The sequence below is a fragment of the Neoarius graeffei genome, chromosome 5 (genome assembly GCF_027579695.1).
Source record: "Neoarius graeffei isolate fNeoGra1 chromosome 5, fNeoGra1.pri, whole genome shotgun sequence".
NCBI classification, from domain to species: Eukaryota; Metazoa; Chordata; class Actinopteri; order Siluriformes; family Ariidae; genus Neoarius; species Neoarius graeffei.
Window position 1 is genome coordinate 91083677 of NC_083573.1, and position 19024 is coordinate 91102700.

A 19024-nucleotide genomic window follows, 5' to 3' on the forward strand; every position below is an offset into this window, starting at 1 on the left:
CCAAAGCTGTTTCACTAGCCATTTGGCCATGGCTTCCCCCAAAGATGGATGAAACCAAATATAGGGAAACCTGGGAAGAAAACCTGTTCCAGTCTGTAAGTGACTTGAGACTGGGGAAGAAGTTAAAACCTTAAGCCAAGACACCAAAAATCTGAATGTGATGGACTGGACCAATCAAATCCCAGACCTCAGTCTGATTGAGAACATCAGGCAAGACTTTAATATTGCTGTTCACCAACAGTTTCAATCCAATTTCACATCACAGTGGTTCAGTAATTTTGCAAAGAATAATTTGGGGAGGAATCGGGTGCAGATGTGTAAAGCTGTTCAAAACCATCATAGAAGACTTGCAGCTGTAATTGTAGCCAAAGGTGGTTTTACTAAATGTTGACCCAGGGGTAACGTTTTCCTTTTTTTTTTTAATATATATATATTTAATAAACCCTTTGTGTTACAATGGAAAAGCATCTTCATATATGTTAGACATACTGTGTAAATTGCAATTAAGTCCATTTCAGTTTTAGGTTGTAGCACTACAAAAGGTATATGTCTTACATTTGCTCTGTCAGAGCACATAAATCTCAGAAAAAGCTATTTTATGAACTTTGAACATTCATGCAGCGGCACGGTGGTGTAGTAGTTAGCGCTGTCGCCTCACAGCAAGAAGGTCCGGGTTCGAGCCCCGTGGCCAGCAAGGGCCTTTCTGTGCGGAGTTTGCATGTTCTCCCTGTGTCCGCGTGGGTTTCCTCCGGGTGCTCCGGTTTCCCCCACAGTCCAAAGACATGCAGGTTAGGTTAACTGGTGACTCTAAATTGACTGTAGGTGTGAATGGTTGTCTGTGTCTATGTGTCAGCCCTGTGATGACCTGGCGACTTGTCCAGGGTGTACCCCGCCTTTTGCCCGTAGTCAGCTGGGATAGGCTCCAGCTTGCCTGCGACCCTGTAGAACAGGATAAAGTGGCTAGAGATAATGAGATGAGATGAACATTCATGCAACAACTTGGACTGAAATTGCAGCACAGAAACAACAGTGGACAATTGCAAGTAGCTTGGCGACAAGCTAGCCAGCAACACAATTCAGTTCTATTCCATTTTATTTGTGTAGAGCTTTTAACACGGTCACAGAGCAGCTAACAGAAATGTATACAGTAAATGTATTTACTTACAGCAATTTCCCCATGTGCAACAGCCAGTACTGTATCTTAGCAACAAGTTTGCCAGCTAACATTAGTGAGAACTCTAATGTTGATGATTACCTTCTCAAAACGGTGCTTATTATGATGTCTGTGAAGATTCTCAATCATCCAGGTCATAGTAAACTGTGGGTGGTAGAAATGGGCAACTGGACTTGCTTGAAGATTCTTGAAAACGTTTCACCTCTCGTCCAAAAGGCTTCCTCAGTTCTGTCTGACTAATAGGGAGTATCAGATCTGATACTCCCTATTAGTCAGACAGAACTGAGGAAGCCTTTCGGACGAGAGGTGAAACGTTTTCAAGACTCTTCAAGCAAGTCCAGTTGCCCATTTCTACCACCCACAGTTTGCTTATTATGATCAGTGTTAAAGATGTAATCTTTTTCTTTCTTTTCGAAAGCTGAAAGTATACAATAGGCGTGTCGCCACTACTACCTAAGCTTGCATGATGGCCGTTGACTCGCCAGGAGTTCATCTGCCGTTTGACAGGTCTTGTTTTTTGTCCTGCTGGATGACATGCCGCCCCCCTCACCAGCATACACGAGTGGGCTGTTTTAGACGCAGACCACCCGTACATGTGGCAGGTGGTACTGGGTTACAATGTTACCAGTAGCAGAGATGGCAATCCCTGACCTGTCCTACGTCGGGTTCAAACTTCCACTGGTCTACCCATGGCACCTTGGAAGAGATACGGTATACGGGAACTTGCCACCAGTCACAAGGAGACTCAAATCAAGAAGGGCACCGTTTTAGAAACAAGGGGGAAGTGATCTCCCACCTTCCCCTCTGGAGCCCAGAGCACCACCTGGTGAGGTCAAGAAAGTTAACCTACTGGTGAACTACTGGTTAACCTACTCTCAAGGGGCACTGGAATCTGCAGAAGAACATTAGGTAATTTATTTTGGCCGAGGCCGAAGGGTGAGGAAAGATTTAAAGTGGCACTGGTTCAGGAACCATTTAATCCACTCCCCTTTCTGAATTGTTTGAGCTAATACCCATCTCCATAGCTAGTATGCATCATCTTATTTCAATACATTTTTTCCTAATGTGGAGCATCCTAACCATGTGTTAGTCTATTTACAAACTGCTCCGCAGCCAGTTCAGAAAAGTCATGTGAGGTTATGTGCAGCCAGAGGCCGTGACCACGGAGCCCCACAAATATGGCGGATCGCACAGATCGAATGAATACTCCTAAATCAAAAAAAAAAAAGATTTTAAGGAAGTTTCTGACATTGTCAGAGGCAAAACGCACCAGAAAAGACAGAGGGGGGAAAAACATGGCTGACAAGCTGAGTAAATATCGCTGGCCATCTTTCCCGATGGAGGGACGAAAAGGCAAAAACAAATATGGCACCTTATGCCAACTTTGCCAAGATGCTGCTGGACAGATGAGTGGCAAAACAGTTTGTACTCTGAAAAACATCAACTTTTATCCAGGTTAGAACTGACATATTCCAAATCTAAACACACCTGTGAGCTCGAAGGGTCTCGAACGCTCGCTTCTGTGTCGGAGGCTGCCAGTTCCACAATGTTTCTTGCGACCTCACTCATTATAATATTATAATGATGATAAACTTCAGCCAAGCGCACAGTGTTTTTCCAGTTCATTCTCTTTCACAGGCATGAGGCAGCAGGCAATGTAGTGTGTGATTCAAGTACCAAGGAGTTATTCTAGCTCCACAGGGTACTATTCATCTTTTTAATACAGTGGATATAAAAAGTGTACACACCCCATTAAAATATTTTTTTTTACATCAGAAAAACCTGAGACCACGATAAATGATTTCAAAACTTTTTCCACCTTTAATATGACCTATAACCTGTACAATTCAATTGACAAACAAATCTGTTTGGTGGAAAAACATAAAAAATGTACAATAAGCTGGTTGCATAAGTGTGCACACCCTTAAACTAATACTTTGCTGAAGCACCTTTTTATTAAAAGCATCATGTTTTGGGGTTGTTTTTTTTTCAGCTGGAACGGGGGCTTTAATCAAGGTGGAGGGAACTATGAACAGTTCTAAATACCAGTCAATTTTGGCCCAAAACCTTCAGGTGTCTGTTAGAAAGCTGAAGATGAGGAGGAATTTCATCTTTCAGCATGTCAATGACCCCAAGCATACATCAAAATCAACAAAAGAATGGTTTCACCAGAAGAAAAAAGTTTTTAATTTAATAATAAGTCGGTCTTTTTGGGTCGGAGTCTATCAGCCTGTCACATCTAGACTTGGCAATATTTGCCCACTCTTCCTTGCAAAAACGCTCCAGATCTGTCAGATTGCGAGGGCGTCTCTTGTGCACAGCCCTCTTCAGGTCACCCCACAGATTTTCAACTGGATTTAGGTCTGGGCTCTGGCTGGGCCATTCCAGAACTTTAATTTTCTTCTGGTGAAACCATTCTTTTGTTGATTTTGATGTATGCTTGGGGTCATTGACATGCTGAAAGATGAAATTCCTCCTCATCTTCAGCTTTCTAACAGACACCTAAAGGTTTTGGGCCAAAATTGACTGGTATTTAGAACTGTTCATAATTCCCTCCACCTTGACTAAAGCCCCCGTTCCAGCTGAAAAAAAACAACCCCAAAACATGATGCTGCCACCACCATGCTTCACCGTGGCTATGGTGTTCTTTTTGTGCCAAACATACCTTTTGGAATTGTGGCCAAAACGTTCAACCTTGGTTTCGTCAGACCATAACACATTTTCACACATGCTTTTGGGAGAGTTGATGTATTTTTTTTTGCAAAGTTTAGCCAGGCCTGGATGTTTTTCTTTGACCCTACCTCATAGTCCAGACATATGGAGAATACAGGAGATTGTTATCACACGTAGTACACAACCAGTACTTGCCAGAAATTCCTGCAGCTCCTTCAGTGTTGCTGTCGGCCTCTTGGCAGACTCCCTGACCAGTTCTTGTCTTTTCATCAATTTTGGAGGGACGTCCAGTTCTCGGTAATGTCACTGTTGTCCCATATTTTCTCCACTTCTTGATGACTGTCTTCACTGTGCTCCATGGTATATCTAATGCTGTGGAAATGTTTTTGTCCCCTTCTCCTGACTGATACCTTTCATGCTTTGTAAGCTCTCTGTGAACGCTGGCTTTTGCTGGAGGATGCAACTGAGTAAATGTCTAAACTTTATTTGGGGTTAATCAGTGTCATTTTAATTGATGGCAGGTGTGAACCCAAAAAGACTGAATGCTGTAATTAAATCAAAAGGCGCTTCAACAAAGTATTAGTTTAGGGGTGTGCACACTTATGCAACCAGCTTATTGTACGTTTTTTATTTTTGTTTTTTTTTCCCCCAAAACAGATTTTGTCTGTCAGTTGAATTGTACAGGTTATAGGTCACATTAAAAGGTGGGAAAAGTTTTGAAATTATTTATCGTGGTCTCATTTTTTTACATCAGAAAAACCGATCATTTTAACAGGATGTGTACACTTTTTTTTATATATATTGACTGTACATCGACCTGTGTCACTTTAACCAAGCACTGTGTCTGTATATAAACTGATCAGATATGAACCAATTTAAAAGTAGAGAAGGGAAACTTTACGCTGCTCGCAGTGCGAGCGGCCATGTTGATTTGACATCACTCTGTAACAGGTAAGGAACTGGTAGTTGACTTTTGCAGTTCTATGTGATGAATTACAAATTGAACCCTCATCTCAAATGCAACATAATAAAGATCAAAGATAAGCATTCCACATCTAAGTGCACAGTGTAGACGAATAGTGACATGGATCAAAGTTAAATAACTCAGACGAATCTTCAAACACTTCAGCAAGCAGGTGAAGGTGTACTTTATTGTTTAAGCACATTATAGTCACACATCCACACACCAAACCGTGTTCGAGAGATTGCACTGGACTCATAGAGAAGGTACAGCATTTGGATACTAGCAAGTGGATCTACAGCAGAGCTCCGCCTTAACAGACAGTAACATCGAGTTAACACAGCAGAGGGGAGTCTCAGTGGACACTGGCTTACATCATGGGCACGCACTAAAACACGAGGAATTGACCAATCTCGTGCTAAACGGACTTCATACAGCACATTCAGGACACGACCTGGGAGAAATGAGCGGGTTTTAACGACGTGATGAAAAGCTGATGGCTCACGATGATGAACAGAAGCATCTGTCTCAGCACGTTACACACAACAGGGACCCTGCTGCGACTTTTGACCCTGCTGCGACTTCAGATGGCGGCGGTGACATCACTCTCTTTGCCTCGGCTGCGCATGACGTGTTCCAGCTGGCCTGAGTCGGACACGTCGTAGCTCGTCTTGTACTTGGCCAAGATCTTCATCAGAGGACGAAGCTTCAGCCACCACTGCTCCTTAGGAATCCTGTGACTGCGCACACACATACACATTTATTCATACCTGGGGCAATTAAGACTCTCCAATCCACACAGATATTCATCATTCAGCTGGTACAGTCTCCTCCAGAATAATTATTTCTATTTTCTTAGAATAAAATCTTCAATTAAAAGGTTAGGTTTTTTTCCCCATATTTTCAGCATGAGATTAAGCCAATTAAAATACAAAAACATTTTTCATTTCATAAAAACTTTTATCTTTACCAGTCATTACCATTTTTTGCCTTTGATTATGTTTTATGAAAACTGGAACTGTGAAATACGGTACGTTCTCAAAACCCTCTAATGCGAAGTCTCCTGCTTTTCCAGATGGATAAAAATATTTTAAAAACACAAGTTGTTAAATGTATACTGGAAAAAAAAATCCCTCAGGAGACAGGAAGAACATAATTCACTGAGTGACTAAAATACATCACTCTAACAGCATTAAAAGGTCCCCGACAGCACTGAGGCTCGTACAAACCAGTGTCTCACACACACCATCATGTCACAGTCACTGCTATACTAAGAATGATCCACCATCTGAATCATTTCTGAAGAGTTTTGGTCTGTTTCCACTGAAGTATAATAAAAAGGGGGCTGAAAAACCTGTCTATCAATGGTACAACCTACAAAGCGACTGACGTGGTAGATAAAACGGCTGCAGAAGCCATGCTGTGACACGGAAAGCATTTCAGAGAGCATGTACAGGCATACGTCACGTCAAGGAACACGGGTCAGTTAGCCAAAATGTTTACAGGTAAACAAGAGTGCTCTGAGAGCACAATATCCCCCGCTGGCAGCTCGGCCATAACTCTGGTAAAATGCGACTGAATTGAGCGAAATTACAATATGCGTATTATTGACACAAAGAATCCTGTCCAGTTTCGTGAAATTCCTCCAAAAATTGTAAGAGGAGTTGATTTCAGAAGGTGAGTACCCTTACTGGGATGGACAGACAGACAGACAGACATCACCACGATGGGGATAATAAAAATTGTGAGGGAAGTTGATTTCAGAAAGCGAGCACACCTTAATGAAATTGCCAAAGTACAAGTTTGTTAATAATCAAGGGCAGAACTCTGGGAAAATCTGCCCAAATGTTCCCACTTGGACAAATTATTAAGAATAACTCAATAAACTTCCATAGCTATGCAGATGACACTCAGCTTTACTTAGCTATGTCACCTAATGACTATGCCCCTCTTGAGTCTCTTCATAGATGCATTGACCAAATTAACAAATGGATGTCTCACAATTTTCTTCAGCTGAACACAGATAAAACTGAAGTAATTATATTTGGCAAAAAGGAGGAAAGGCTTAGGATTGCCACTGTTCTTGAAACTAAGGGGCTTAAACCAAAGGATACTGTCAAAACCTTGGTGTCCTTATCGACAGTGAACTTAACTTCAACGGTCATATGAAAGTGGTAAAAACGTCTGCATTCTATCACCTAAAAAACATTTCTAAACTCAGGGGTCTCATGTCAAAGCATGATCTAGAAAAACTTATTCATGCTTTCATCTCCAGTAGGGTTGATTACTGCAATAGCCTTTTCACAGGTCTTCCAAAAAAGACCATCAAAGAGCTTCAACTAATCCAAAATGCAGCACCAAGGGTTCTTACAAGAACAAAAAGGGTAGTCCATATCACTCCAATCCTAAGGTCTCTGCACTGGCTCCCAGTGAGCTATAGAATTGACTTTTAAGGCATCTCATCTCATCTCATTATCTCTAGCCGCTTTATCCTGTTCTACAGGGTCGCAGGCAAGCTGGAGCCTATCCCAGCTGACTACAGGCGAAAGGCGGAGTACACCCTGGACAAGTCGCCAGGTCATCACAGGGCTGACACATAGACACAGACAACCATTCACACTCACATTCACACCTACGGTCAATTTAGAGTCACCAGTTAACCTAACCTGCATGTCTTTGGACTGTGGGGGAAACCGGAGCACCCGGAGGAAACCCACGCGGACACGGGGAGAACATGCAAACTCCACACAGAAAGGCCCTCGCCGGCCACGGGGCTCGAACCCAGACCTTCTTGCTGTGAGGCGACAGCGCTAACCACTACACCACCGTGCCGCCCACTTTAAGGCATTACTTCTTCTATTTAAAACATTAAATGGGATGGGACCCAGCTACCTACTGGATATGTTTCAGTTATATGCACCAAATAGGTCTCTAAGATCACAGGAGAAAAACTTGCTAGTAATACCAGCTGTCAAAACGAAGTGTGGTGAAGCAGCCTTTAGTTGCTATGCTGCTAAGCTTTGGAATCAACTTCCAGATGAGATCAAAAATGCTCCTACTGTTGTTAGTTTTAAATCCAGGCTCAAGACAAAGCTGTTTTCAGATGCTTTCACTTGATTAATTTTTACCTAAAGTGTAATTAATTTCCTTTAACATAATTTCTTTTAATTTTGGATTTTAATGATTTCACTTTTACTTTAATTCTTTGTTACTGTTATGCTTTTATTTTTTGTGAAGCACATTGAATTGCCTGTGTGTATGAAATGCGCTATACAAATAAACTTGCCTTGCCAAATTAAACAAAATTTCAATATGCGTATAACCGTCATATAACAAAGCCTTCTGCCAAGTTTGGTGAAATTCCTCCACAACTTGCAAGAGGAATCGATTTCAGAAGAACGTACACCCTTATGAAATTGTCAAAGTTATTTAATCAAGGCTCAAAACTCTGGGAAAATTTTCACAAATGAAATTAAAATCGCGATATGCGTATTACCGTCATATAACAAGGTCTTTTGCCAAGCTTCGAGAAATCTGTCCAAAAATTGAGAGAGGAGTTGATGTGAGAACGCGAGTGCACCTTCATGAAATCGTGAAAGTAGAAGGTTGTTAATCAAGGGCTGCAACTCTGGGAAAATGCGACCGAATTGAACAAAATAACATGCGTACTACCGACATATAACAAGGCCTTTGAAAAAAGAAGGAATCCAAGGCACTCTTCGTATCCAAGTATATAAAAAAAGCCTTTATTTTACATGGCTATTTCATACAGAGAACATGACCTGAGCAGCAACCCACGCGTAGCAAGAGGAATCGATTTCAGAAGAACGTACACCCTCATGAAATTGTCAAAGTACAAGTTATTTAATCAAGGGCCAAAAGTCGGGGAAATTTTTCACAAATGAAATTAAAATCGCGATATGCGTATTACCGTCATATAACAAGGCCTTTGGCCAAGCTTCGAGAAATCTGTCCAAAAATTGTGAGAGGAGTTGATGTCAGAAGGAAAACACCCTCATGAAATTGTCAAAGTATAATTTTGTTAATCAAGGGCTGTAACTCTGGTAAAATGCGACTGAATTGAACAAAATTACAATATGCGTATTACCGACATATAACAAAGAATCCTGCCAAGTTTCATGAAATTCCTCCGAGAGAGGAGTTGATTTCAGAAGGTGAGCACCCTTCCTGGGACGGACGGACGGACGGACATCGCCACGACATAATCCCCCTTCGGGCCTTTCAGCCAGCTGGAGATAAAAATTAGGACTGTCAAAGTTAACGCAAATTCCTTTTAATGCCACTAATTTTTTTTGACACGCGATTAAACGCATGTACGTTATGCGCCCCTACCCTGTAGTTTGGGAAATCAGGAAGTGATGTAGCGCAAGTAGTGTAGTGAATAACTGGTCAGTACAAGTCGTGATTTGTACACAATCAACTTATATTGTTGCATTCTGACTGTTTAGATAAAATGTGTGTATTTTTATACGCTTTTGATGGTCCAGAGGGAAGAAAAGACGACGTGTTAAGGTCCAGGTGCATGTGAGACTACACACTGGAGTGAGAGAGTTTGTTTTATTCTGAGAAATGTGCAAGTGTGTTTAACTGCAGTTTTTGCTCATGAATGCTCTGTACATTTCCCAGGGAGTTTTGCATTTTACTGGAAAACATCTTCATGAGCTGTGCGGCTTAACAAATGGATTTATTTGGGTTTTGTATTTTTATTTTCTTTATTGGGCGGCACAGTGGTGTAGTGGTTAGCGCTGTCGCCTCACAGCAAGAAGGTCTGGGTTCGAGCCCCGTGGCCGGCGAGGGCCTTTCTGTGCGGAGTTTGCATGTTCTCCCCGTGTCCGCGTGGGTTTCCTCCGGGTGCTCCGGTTTCCCCCACAGTCCAAAGACATGCAGGTTAGGTTAACTGGTGACTCTACATTTGCATAAAGCAAGCAGATCTGTCCACGCCCACTGCACAAGAAGTTGAAAAATATCCCTTTAAGGTACATTTAGAACACATTTTACAAATGTGTGATTAATTAGCAATTAATCACGAGTACACTATGGACAATAATGTGATTAATCGCAATTAAATATTTTAATCAATTGGCAGCCCTAATAAAAATAAAATGTGAGCTCTTAAAGGAGAACTGAAGTCATTTTTAAACTTGCTTTATTTCTTAATTAACGTGTAATTCAATTACGTTTTCGGTTTTAGTAACCTTGTATCGTGACTCGTATCGGGAACTAATTGCAATTAAATATTATACTTATCGGCCTATTCGGTTTTTAGCCGTGTTGAATTTAGTTCGTTTGGTCCACATCAGGCGTCGCTTATCCGCGTGATCTTCACGAGACTTGTGCGAGACTTCGAAACATCAAGTGTCAGCCAGGTGTCAGTGCCGCCATTTTGAAAACTGTTTTCCAAACGAAGTATTGCACAAAAACGAGTTTAAATGATGATTACTGCCTACTTTTTTCCAAACTTTCCTGATTGCTATCAAAACAAACAAAACTTCCAGCTTGATTACATCAGCATTCGAAAGAGGGCGCGCGCGTCTCTTGATGACGCTGGCAGATGTTGGTCACTTTGATTTCCGCTGTACGTTTTACTTCCGTCCTACGATGTCTCGCACAGGTCTCAACGAATCTCGTTTACGGCCATTGCTTTGACATATGGACTGATATATTACAGAGCATATTTCAAACACTCATAACTTGCTATAGCAGCGACAAAATAGCGATCAAAAACGCATTCCTAATGAGAAATAGAATTTTGATAAAAATACCTTCAGTTCTCCTTTAAGCATTCAACTCTATAGAAATGTTGGCAGAATTATTCAACTTTTTTTTTGGTTAAATTTCTCATATTTCCAATACACTTTTTTTTTTTTTTAACCCATTGTTACCAAGGATAACAATAATTCTGGAGCCGATGATAGATTCTTTCCTTTAAATATGTAAATATTATGAAAAGTTGAACTGTGAAATTTGTTCTGACGGCCTTACTGGAAAAAGGATAAAATGATCAATGTTTTACACACAGCAAATGGACACAGCGTTCATGAATCATCATGTTGACTGTAGAAATCTACAACTGTGGCTCTGAATGCAGAAACCAGCGACACTATTTTATCAGATGATCCCTGTAAGGCTGTGTTCAGGGTCGTGTGGGAGGAGAATCAACGTCATACGTACACAAAGTCCGTCTCATCCTTCAGCTGAACCACGGGCTGGAAGATGAGGTTGCGGCGACGCATCCCCAACAAACAGGCCGAGTCCTCGGTGTTGGCAAACACTCTCCCTGAAGAGGACACACACACAGATGAGTGAAGCATTACAGCTCTCTGGAGTGATTTCTATCTTAAATGTGAAGGACGGCTTGACATCCACGGTAACCTGATTTATATTAGTATTGCTGAATTCTCAATTCTGATTGGTCAGTGTCTTTTTTTTTTTTTTTTTTTTTATAGCAGCCATGACTGTACTTCTTGCTAGAATTCAAATCACAGGTTTATAACTCAATGTGTTTATTCTAACATATTATTGTTTCTATAGCAACGGCTAGTTCATAATCTAAGGCTGCATCCGAATAAGCATACTTTTATACTATTAGTATGCAAAAAAGCAGCATGTAGGGTGTCCGAATCCTTGGTCATCAAAAAATACCCATAATGATGGATGTTGTTTCTCTTTACTTAGTTGAGCGGTTCTTTACATAATATGGATTACTATAGTTGTGAAATACGGTTATACTGTATATTCTATGAAGACGACTGGTTTACTGGGAAATACACCACCTGTATTTTTCATACGAGCTCCAACACCATGACATAAAAATCTCTTTTTTTCCGGTCCAGTTTCCATCAAATCCTGCGCTCTGATTGGCCAGGGAGTGGGTCCGTATCCTACAGTACGGACCCCAGTTAAGGATCTCTGGCGACTCGCTCGTTCACAACAACAAACATAGTAGCATTTTTTGTCAACATATCTTTTTTTTTAATAAGATTTATTTATAAGATTATCAAAAATCTTGTAAATTTTTGCCAGCATTTCTCAGGAGAATAGCATTAATTTTACAGCATGGATAGCGATAACGACAGTGTTCACAGCGAAAGCGAGTTTTACTACCCTGAGGAAGAAGAAATAAAAGAAAACATTTCAGGAGAAAGCTAAAAACCTCTAACTGTTGCTAACGCCGAGCAAAAACATGGCTGAATCCTGAATGACTCCTATTTGTATAAATAGGGGACTACATAGGCGGCAAAATCTAGTTTTTTTTCCTGCCATGGAAGTGCACTTGTATACCGAGGAGGAAGCCATTTGCATTACAGCCGTGAATGAGGATTCAAAATGGCAGCTCGGCTCGGTTTTCCCTTTCGGGCGCTCTCGTCTTCTGTTAAAATTTGGTAAAGAAAAAAATAAATATATTATTTACCAGCTTAAGGTCGGTCCATATTGTGAAATACCGTGACCTCGGCCTTGAATACTGACCTCGGCCCAGAGGGCCTCGCTCAGTACTTTTAAGACCTTGGTCACGGTATTTCACCATACAGACCTCCCAGCTGGTAACTAACATATACCGTATATGTCACTCATGAGGAAATCAAGGAATTGTTTTGATAAATTTGGGGACTTTCTTTGTGAATGTGTCGATATAACACAAAGAAAAAAATCACACATTGGCTTGAAGATATGAAGTTTATCTTTGCATGCTGAAAAGCTAATTTTTCATATGAAATACATTGCGGATCTGACAGACATTTCCCGATATTTCACTCTGATGACGTCACTCCCAGTGTTTTCTCGCTGACTGGACATGTGTTGTCAAAATGGCGAACTGGTTCAAAATTAAAATTATTTTAATTAACTTGCATATTTTCTTTGTGGATGTGTCCATATAATATAAAAGAGCATCACACGGTGGCGCGAAGATATGCAGTTTATCTTCTCGTGTTGAAAAATATTTTCACTCGTGAATATGTTCACCGCTTGAAGATAAACTTCATATCTTCGTGCAACCGTGTAATATGTACTGTACTGATTTACTGTATTTTTATTATTTACTGTTTGATCTCAAAATCATTAAAAAGGCAAGAAACTCATCCACTAATTAGCTTTTGACGAGGTTCACCTGTTAATTGAAAAGCATTCCAGGTGACTATCTCACGAAACTGGTGAAGATAATGCCAATAGCATCATCAAGGTAAATGGTGGCTACTTTGAAGAATCTAAAATATTAAGCATTGTTTTTTTTTTTTTTTTAAACACTCCCACCCCCATCTACGACATAATTCCATGTTATTCCAGTGTTTTAATATCTTCAGTATTTGTTCTACAATGTACAAAATAGTCAAAATACAGAAAAAAAACAATGAATGAAGTGTATAAACTGGACTGGTACTGTATGTAGATCTATGCAAGTATAATTAATAACAAAAGGCAAGTTTAGTGTCCTCAAAAACCATCACGTTTGAGAAATGAATTCTGTTTTGGTGAACAGACATGAATTAGACTGAACCAAAACAAACTGGGTGTAGAAAGACTATTCAACAATATTCACCATTATTCTCTTTTAAATGTTAAATTTCACTTCAGGTATTGTGATATTATAATTTAAATCATATTGCCCACCTCCAGTTAAAAGAACGATATGATAAGCAACCATACCAGTCTAATTCTCTATATTATTATACATACAGGAGACTTTTTCCATGGAATAAAAACATGTATTCTATTCCCTTCTAGTGGGTTTATTGATGGCATGCAATATTATCATATCGCGTATCCTCCATGTATTACGCCGTTCTCCCCAATGGGGAATCAGCATGCAATATTGGTATAATATTGCATGTTGTCAAGACAACACGACATCACATTTTGAAGCTCATGCGACGATCCAATGACAAAACTTCTGTTGCGTGTATCATTTCTTTGTCGGCCGGGCAAGAGAGAAGACGGGGTTAACTCAGTGCTTGGATTAAGCACTAAATAAATAAACTGAAACTAAAGACGCACTGAACACCCGAAAGGCTACCAAAACTTCATTATACTATCTTCACGCATATTTACAAGAGAAAAACAGACCAACGGACATCGAAAAACTGAAAAAGAGACGGAGATGTAAAACTTCCGCGCTAGCAAGTGACAGTTTGTAAACAAAAATGGCGGTGAGATTTGCTTCATTAAAAGCTGAAGATTTAAAGAGAAAGACACGCTGAACACCCGAAAGGCTACCAAAACGTCCCTGGATACTCTTCGTGCCTATACACAAGAGAAAAACATACCAACGGACATTGAAAAACTGGAAGACAGCAATAGCAGAAATACTGTCAAAGTTCTACTTGGAGGTGAGGAAAAGTGACAGAGACTTTTACAAGAGGACTTCACTCAGCAAAGCCCTTTTATTTTGAACAACTGCAGTCTAACAATTAACTACGACCAAAAGTAACTTTGAACTTGAACTGTCTACCCAGATATAGCTTGTATACAAGTTGGGTTGTTGTTCAGGCTTTTTGGGACGTGTACCATTTTTATTGTTAGAACTTTGACTTTGTACATTGGATTGACAGAACACTGAATTACATTCGATCAGAATCAGCATTCAATATTGGCAAATTATCCCCCCGTTCTTAACTTTTTGTAAAATCTATAAATTGTTCCATCGAATGTGTATGTATGTATAATAATAATAATGGCTTTTTTTTTCCCCCTCGAGGTATATCAGATATATCCCATTCAGCTACTCGTCTTCGACTCGTTCAGTATCATGCTAGCTGAATGGAATATATCTGATATACCACTCAAACCCAGCCAATATTATTTAAATTATCCTATCATGAATCTTATGATTGAAGTTTTAAATGTAAGCAAACAGTTACCTTCATCTTTAGTCGGCCACACGTACAGCAAAAAAGGCAAAACACACACAATGGAGAAATGAAACACAAGATTCATGTACAGTTATAATCTCTCACTGATACTTTTACTAAAAAGTATTAATATAGATATAAATAAATGTAAGCATGCCCTGAACCTCTCTACACAACTGTAATACACTGCTCACCTTACATACAGTATAGCATCTTCATCGTTATACTTCTATATACATTTCAATAATCAATACTACTATATATCTTTTTTGCACTGTTCGGTGATGTACAACAGTCCTCACACCTTCATGTCACTACTTGCACTACATTGCATTTTTAAATTATATTACGCAATGTGCAGTCCCAGCTGTTGCACTTTTTCCTCTAATTGTATCATATGTTAACCGTACAGATGTTATTTTTGCATAAGAATTTCATTGTGTTAAATCAGTGACGGTATCTAGCTGTGCTTTATTTCCATAAGAGGTCATTTCAAAATAATAGCTAAAAAGAGACCGATTTATTTCAGATTTTATTTACTCTGAGATTTCCATCAGGTCAAATGTTTACATACACTTTGTTAGTATCTGGTGGCATTGTGTTTTTGGGCTGTTTCACAATCAGGGTTTACTTTTCCAGTCCACAATAGTCCAAAAGTCAAACCTCAGATTTTTGTGTTTCTCTGCTGCCAGAAATGACCTTTTGAGATGGAAATGAACCGTGCAGAATTTCAGAGCTACAGGTCATATACTGGGCGTGTCACCTGTGGTGAGAAAAAGCATATACAGCATTTCTAAAACTGACCCACTTTCTTACAGTCCACAAGAGTAAGGGATACAAAAGTGAAAAACTGCTGAAATGGATGTGACCAAGTACAAATGTTCAAGTACTGTGCAGCAGTGTTTGTCCATGGTGGGAACTGTAATAACAACTGAAGTCGTGACCACAATCCTTGTGGTTTTCCAGAGAGGACCCTTTTTGACAGACTCGCATTTCAACCACATGTGAAGCTCTGCTGCAAAGATGTCTTACATTTTAAGTCTTCTTTTTTAAGTAACTATTTTCTTTATTAAAAAAATAATAATAAGCATTTACAACCTCCTCATATGGTGAATGTCCAAAAAAAACGTCCTCTCTGGAAAACAAAGGATCCTGTTGGAGGAACTTGGTTTACAATAAAATGTAAGTTCTACTTAAAAATCTTTCTATTGTGAATGAAAGTACTGTATACGTCCCAACATAAAACCTAGCTAGTGCTTAAAAAATGCAATTCGGAATTTAACCAGTCACTGATTCTTGAAACTTTGGCAAAAACGTGTCCCACTAAGAAAAGTGCCAAGTCTGTTGGAAATTAATAACATTTTCATAAATAAAAAAAAATTAAAAGTTATAATCAGGGGGTCCTTTGCACATATGTAAGGTTCTTTTATAGGATTGTTTTTATTTTTTATTAATTTAATGATTATATGCTGGCCACTGCCTACAAAATCAGTTGTCCTCGGATAGGAGCTAATCATTTCAACTTGATTAAAAAAACAAAAAGTAATAATTTAATTGAATAATACCTTTACTACATGAAAGAATACATTGTTATATGTATTTAAAACTGCAAACAGTGAGTTTTGAACGATGTTTACTATTATTTTGTGGTTGCTCAAAATGTGTCCCACATATTTGTCACCACCGTCAGATATTTACAAAAAGCAATAAAATCAGGCAACTACAACGTCAACTATATTCCCGAGGGCCCTCTTTTCAAACCTTCAGCTCTACTGCATGCTTCCAGATTACTCAAGCTCCTGTAAGTTTGGTATTTTCTCTTAAACTTGTTCATATTTTTGGACACTGCTACAGTCACAACCATAGCATGTCAACACCATCACTTTTGTATAAAAAATATTAGATTATGACATAAATGTATACTTTTTAAGAAGAGGTCTGAAGTAGCTAGCAACAGAGGGAAAACAAGATGGCTAATGTGAACAACTCCTGCATATCATGTGAAAGAGTAGGTTTTTGTTACCACCGTCAGACAGAAAACCTGACGGTGGTGACGCACAGTCTGACGGTGGTGACAAAAACCTCCAAATGGCCCTCAATGGAGGCTAGAACATAATTGTTGATCACAATAAGTACCAGTATGACGTGATGTTTCATTAACCTCTTTTATATTTATATAATTCATCCAATATTTCTTCCCTATTGTCCAACCCTTAGGGGATGTAGTGTGCCTTTCCTCTCTCTCTCTCTCAATTCACTATTATGCCATGTTCATTTGGCTTATGTCATTTGGGATGTACATAGGGCACCTACTACCTACCTCTATAGCACATAGTATACAGTCCCTTCTCCAATAACTAAAGCCAAATGGAATGACTAACTAAAGCCAAATGGAATGACTAACCAAATCCAACATTCATAACATCTCCCTCAATTTCAGTCATTACACTCAACTTTGATGACCGTTTAAGATGTTAGTGATGTACATTATTCCCACCGGTAATAACATTATTTCTTACTATGATGATTTGATATTTGATGATATGGGGATGGAGTACTTTTAAAAATGATATTGCTTAATTGTACCTTAGGCCTATATTCCTTGAAAAAACATTATTACATTGCTCAGGATTGTTATGTTTTTGGACCAAATAGTTAAATAAAGTTGTTAAGCAAAAAGCCATTGACTTTGGAATTTAAATTTGGAATTATACACTACCGTTCAAAAGTTTGGGGTCACTTTGAAATGTCCTTATTTTTGAAAGAAAAGCACTGTTCTTTTCAATGAAGATCACTTTAAACTAATCAGAAATACACTCTATACATTGCTAATGTGGTAAATGACTATTCTAGCTGCAAATGTCTGGTTTTTGGTGCAATATCTCCATAGGTGTATAGAGGCCCATTTCCAGCAACTATCACTCCAGTGTTCTAATGGTACAATGTGTTTGCTCATTGCCTCAGAAGGCTAATGGATGATTAGAAAACCCTTGTACAATCATGTTAGCACAGCTGAAAACAGTTGAGCTCTTTAGAGAAGCTATAAAACTGACCTTCCTTTGAGCAGATTGAGTTTCTGGAGCATCACATTTGTGGGGTCGATTAAATGCTCAAAATGGCCAGAAAAATGTCTTGACTATATTTTCTAATCATTTTACAACTTCTGGTGGTAAATAAAAGTGTGACTTTTCATGGAAAACACAAAATTGTCTGGGCGACCCCAAACTTTTGAACGGTAGTGTATGTTGTAATGAGGCCACTGTCACCACCGTCAGTTCTAAAGGTCACCACCGTCAGAGGGAGTTTTATTTGTTTTAAATAAATATGCTTACATGTTTCTTCAGTGCTGTTGAGTTATGAAAAGTAATAGTCTCTTTTAATACAAAAATAAAAGTCTGTTAAATTTAAAAAAAAAACCATTACTTTGTCTCCTTAGGCTGAAAGTAAATATTGTATATTATTAGATCTCTAAAGGAGTACACATGAAACTATAAAAATTGAATAAAAGTGAATATTCAACTTTTAACAGTGTATATGTGTGCTAAGAATGCCAGATAATGATTTAAAAACTCTAAATACATATTATTAGACCAAATATACACAAAATAATTTGCTTTTTATTGTATCTGACGGTGTTGACAAAAACAAATAGCTGAAAAAAATGCCCATTTTATGAAAAAAAAAATACAAAATGAGAAGCTTGCACTGGTACATTGCTGAACAGCCAAGGCCTTGTCCTATAATGATATACTTTTAGATTTTGTAATTTAAGGAATTTTATTTTCAAAATTAAAACCTGTTTTATCCAAAATCCCAAGAATCAGTGCAGTACAATCCAAGTATAATCATTAACGTAGTGAAAAATAAAATAATCACAAGATCAAAACTGAGCCCAAAACTTACAAAACATTTTTATAAGAACATATAAGAGACATTACTGCTGTAGGTAGGGCTGTGTGTCCAGGTAAAAAAAAAAAAAAAAAAAAGGTATAAGAAACTCCAGCGCACGTGCGTGCACACACACATGACCTAATTGCAGGAGTTAGCTGTCGTTGTTCAAAAAGACAACCATGATTGTGAAACAGCCCTTTTAATTGCTTGAACAGAATCCAATCCGTTGCGTTTGTTTTGAAAGCTACCTGTGAGCACTCTGCAGCAAAACCTCTACAAACTGACTTAACAAGCCCTTTGAGACCCAGCTCGATCTTATCCTTCATCTATGCATTGTACATAGAAGCTTTGAACCAGGCTTGTAGTACTCGAGTCCAAGACTCTGACTCGAGTCTGACTTGTGCCCTAATTTTAAGGACTTGAGCACTGATGACTCGGACTTGGACTTGTACATTAACT

The 19024-nt window shown here is 39.0% G+C and overlaps 1 protein-coding gene across 5 annotated transcripts in view; it reads right to left on the reverse strand.

Annotated features, from left to right (window-relative positions):
* Positions 1-4971: 4971 nt before the first annotated feature.
* The window catches only part of pfkpa (phosphofructokinase, platelet a), a 132907-nt gene continuing 118854 nt past the window's right edge, over positions 4972-19024 (reverse strand). For all 5 annotated transcript variants that reach the window (XM_060922516.1, XM_060922517.1, XM_060922520.1 and 2 more), the window contains 2 exons: positions 11001-11106; positions 4972-5548 (listed from right to left, as the gene is read on the reverse strand). In XM_060922516.1, the coding sequence (XP_060778499.1) occupies positions 5392-5548; positions 11001-11106 (263 nt within the window). In that variant the 3' untranslated portion in view covers positions 4972-5391. The remainder of the gene's footprint in view (positions 5549-11000; positions 11107-19024) is intronic.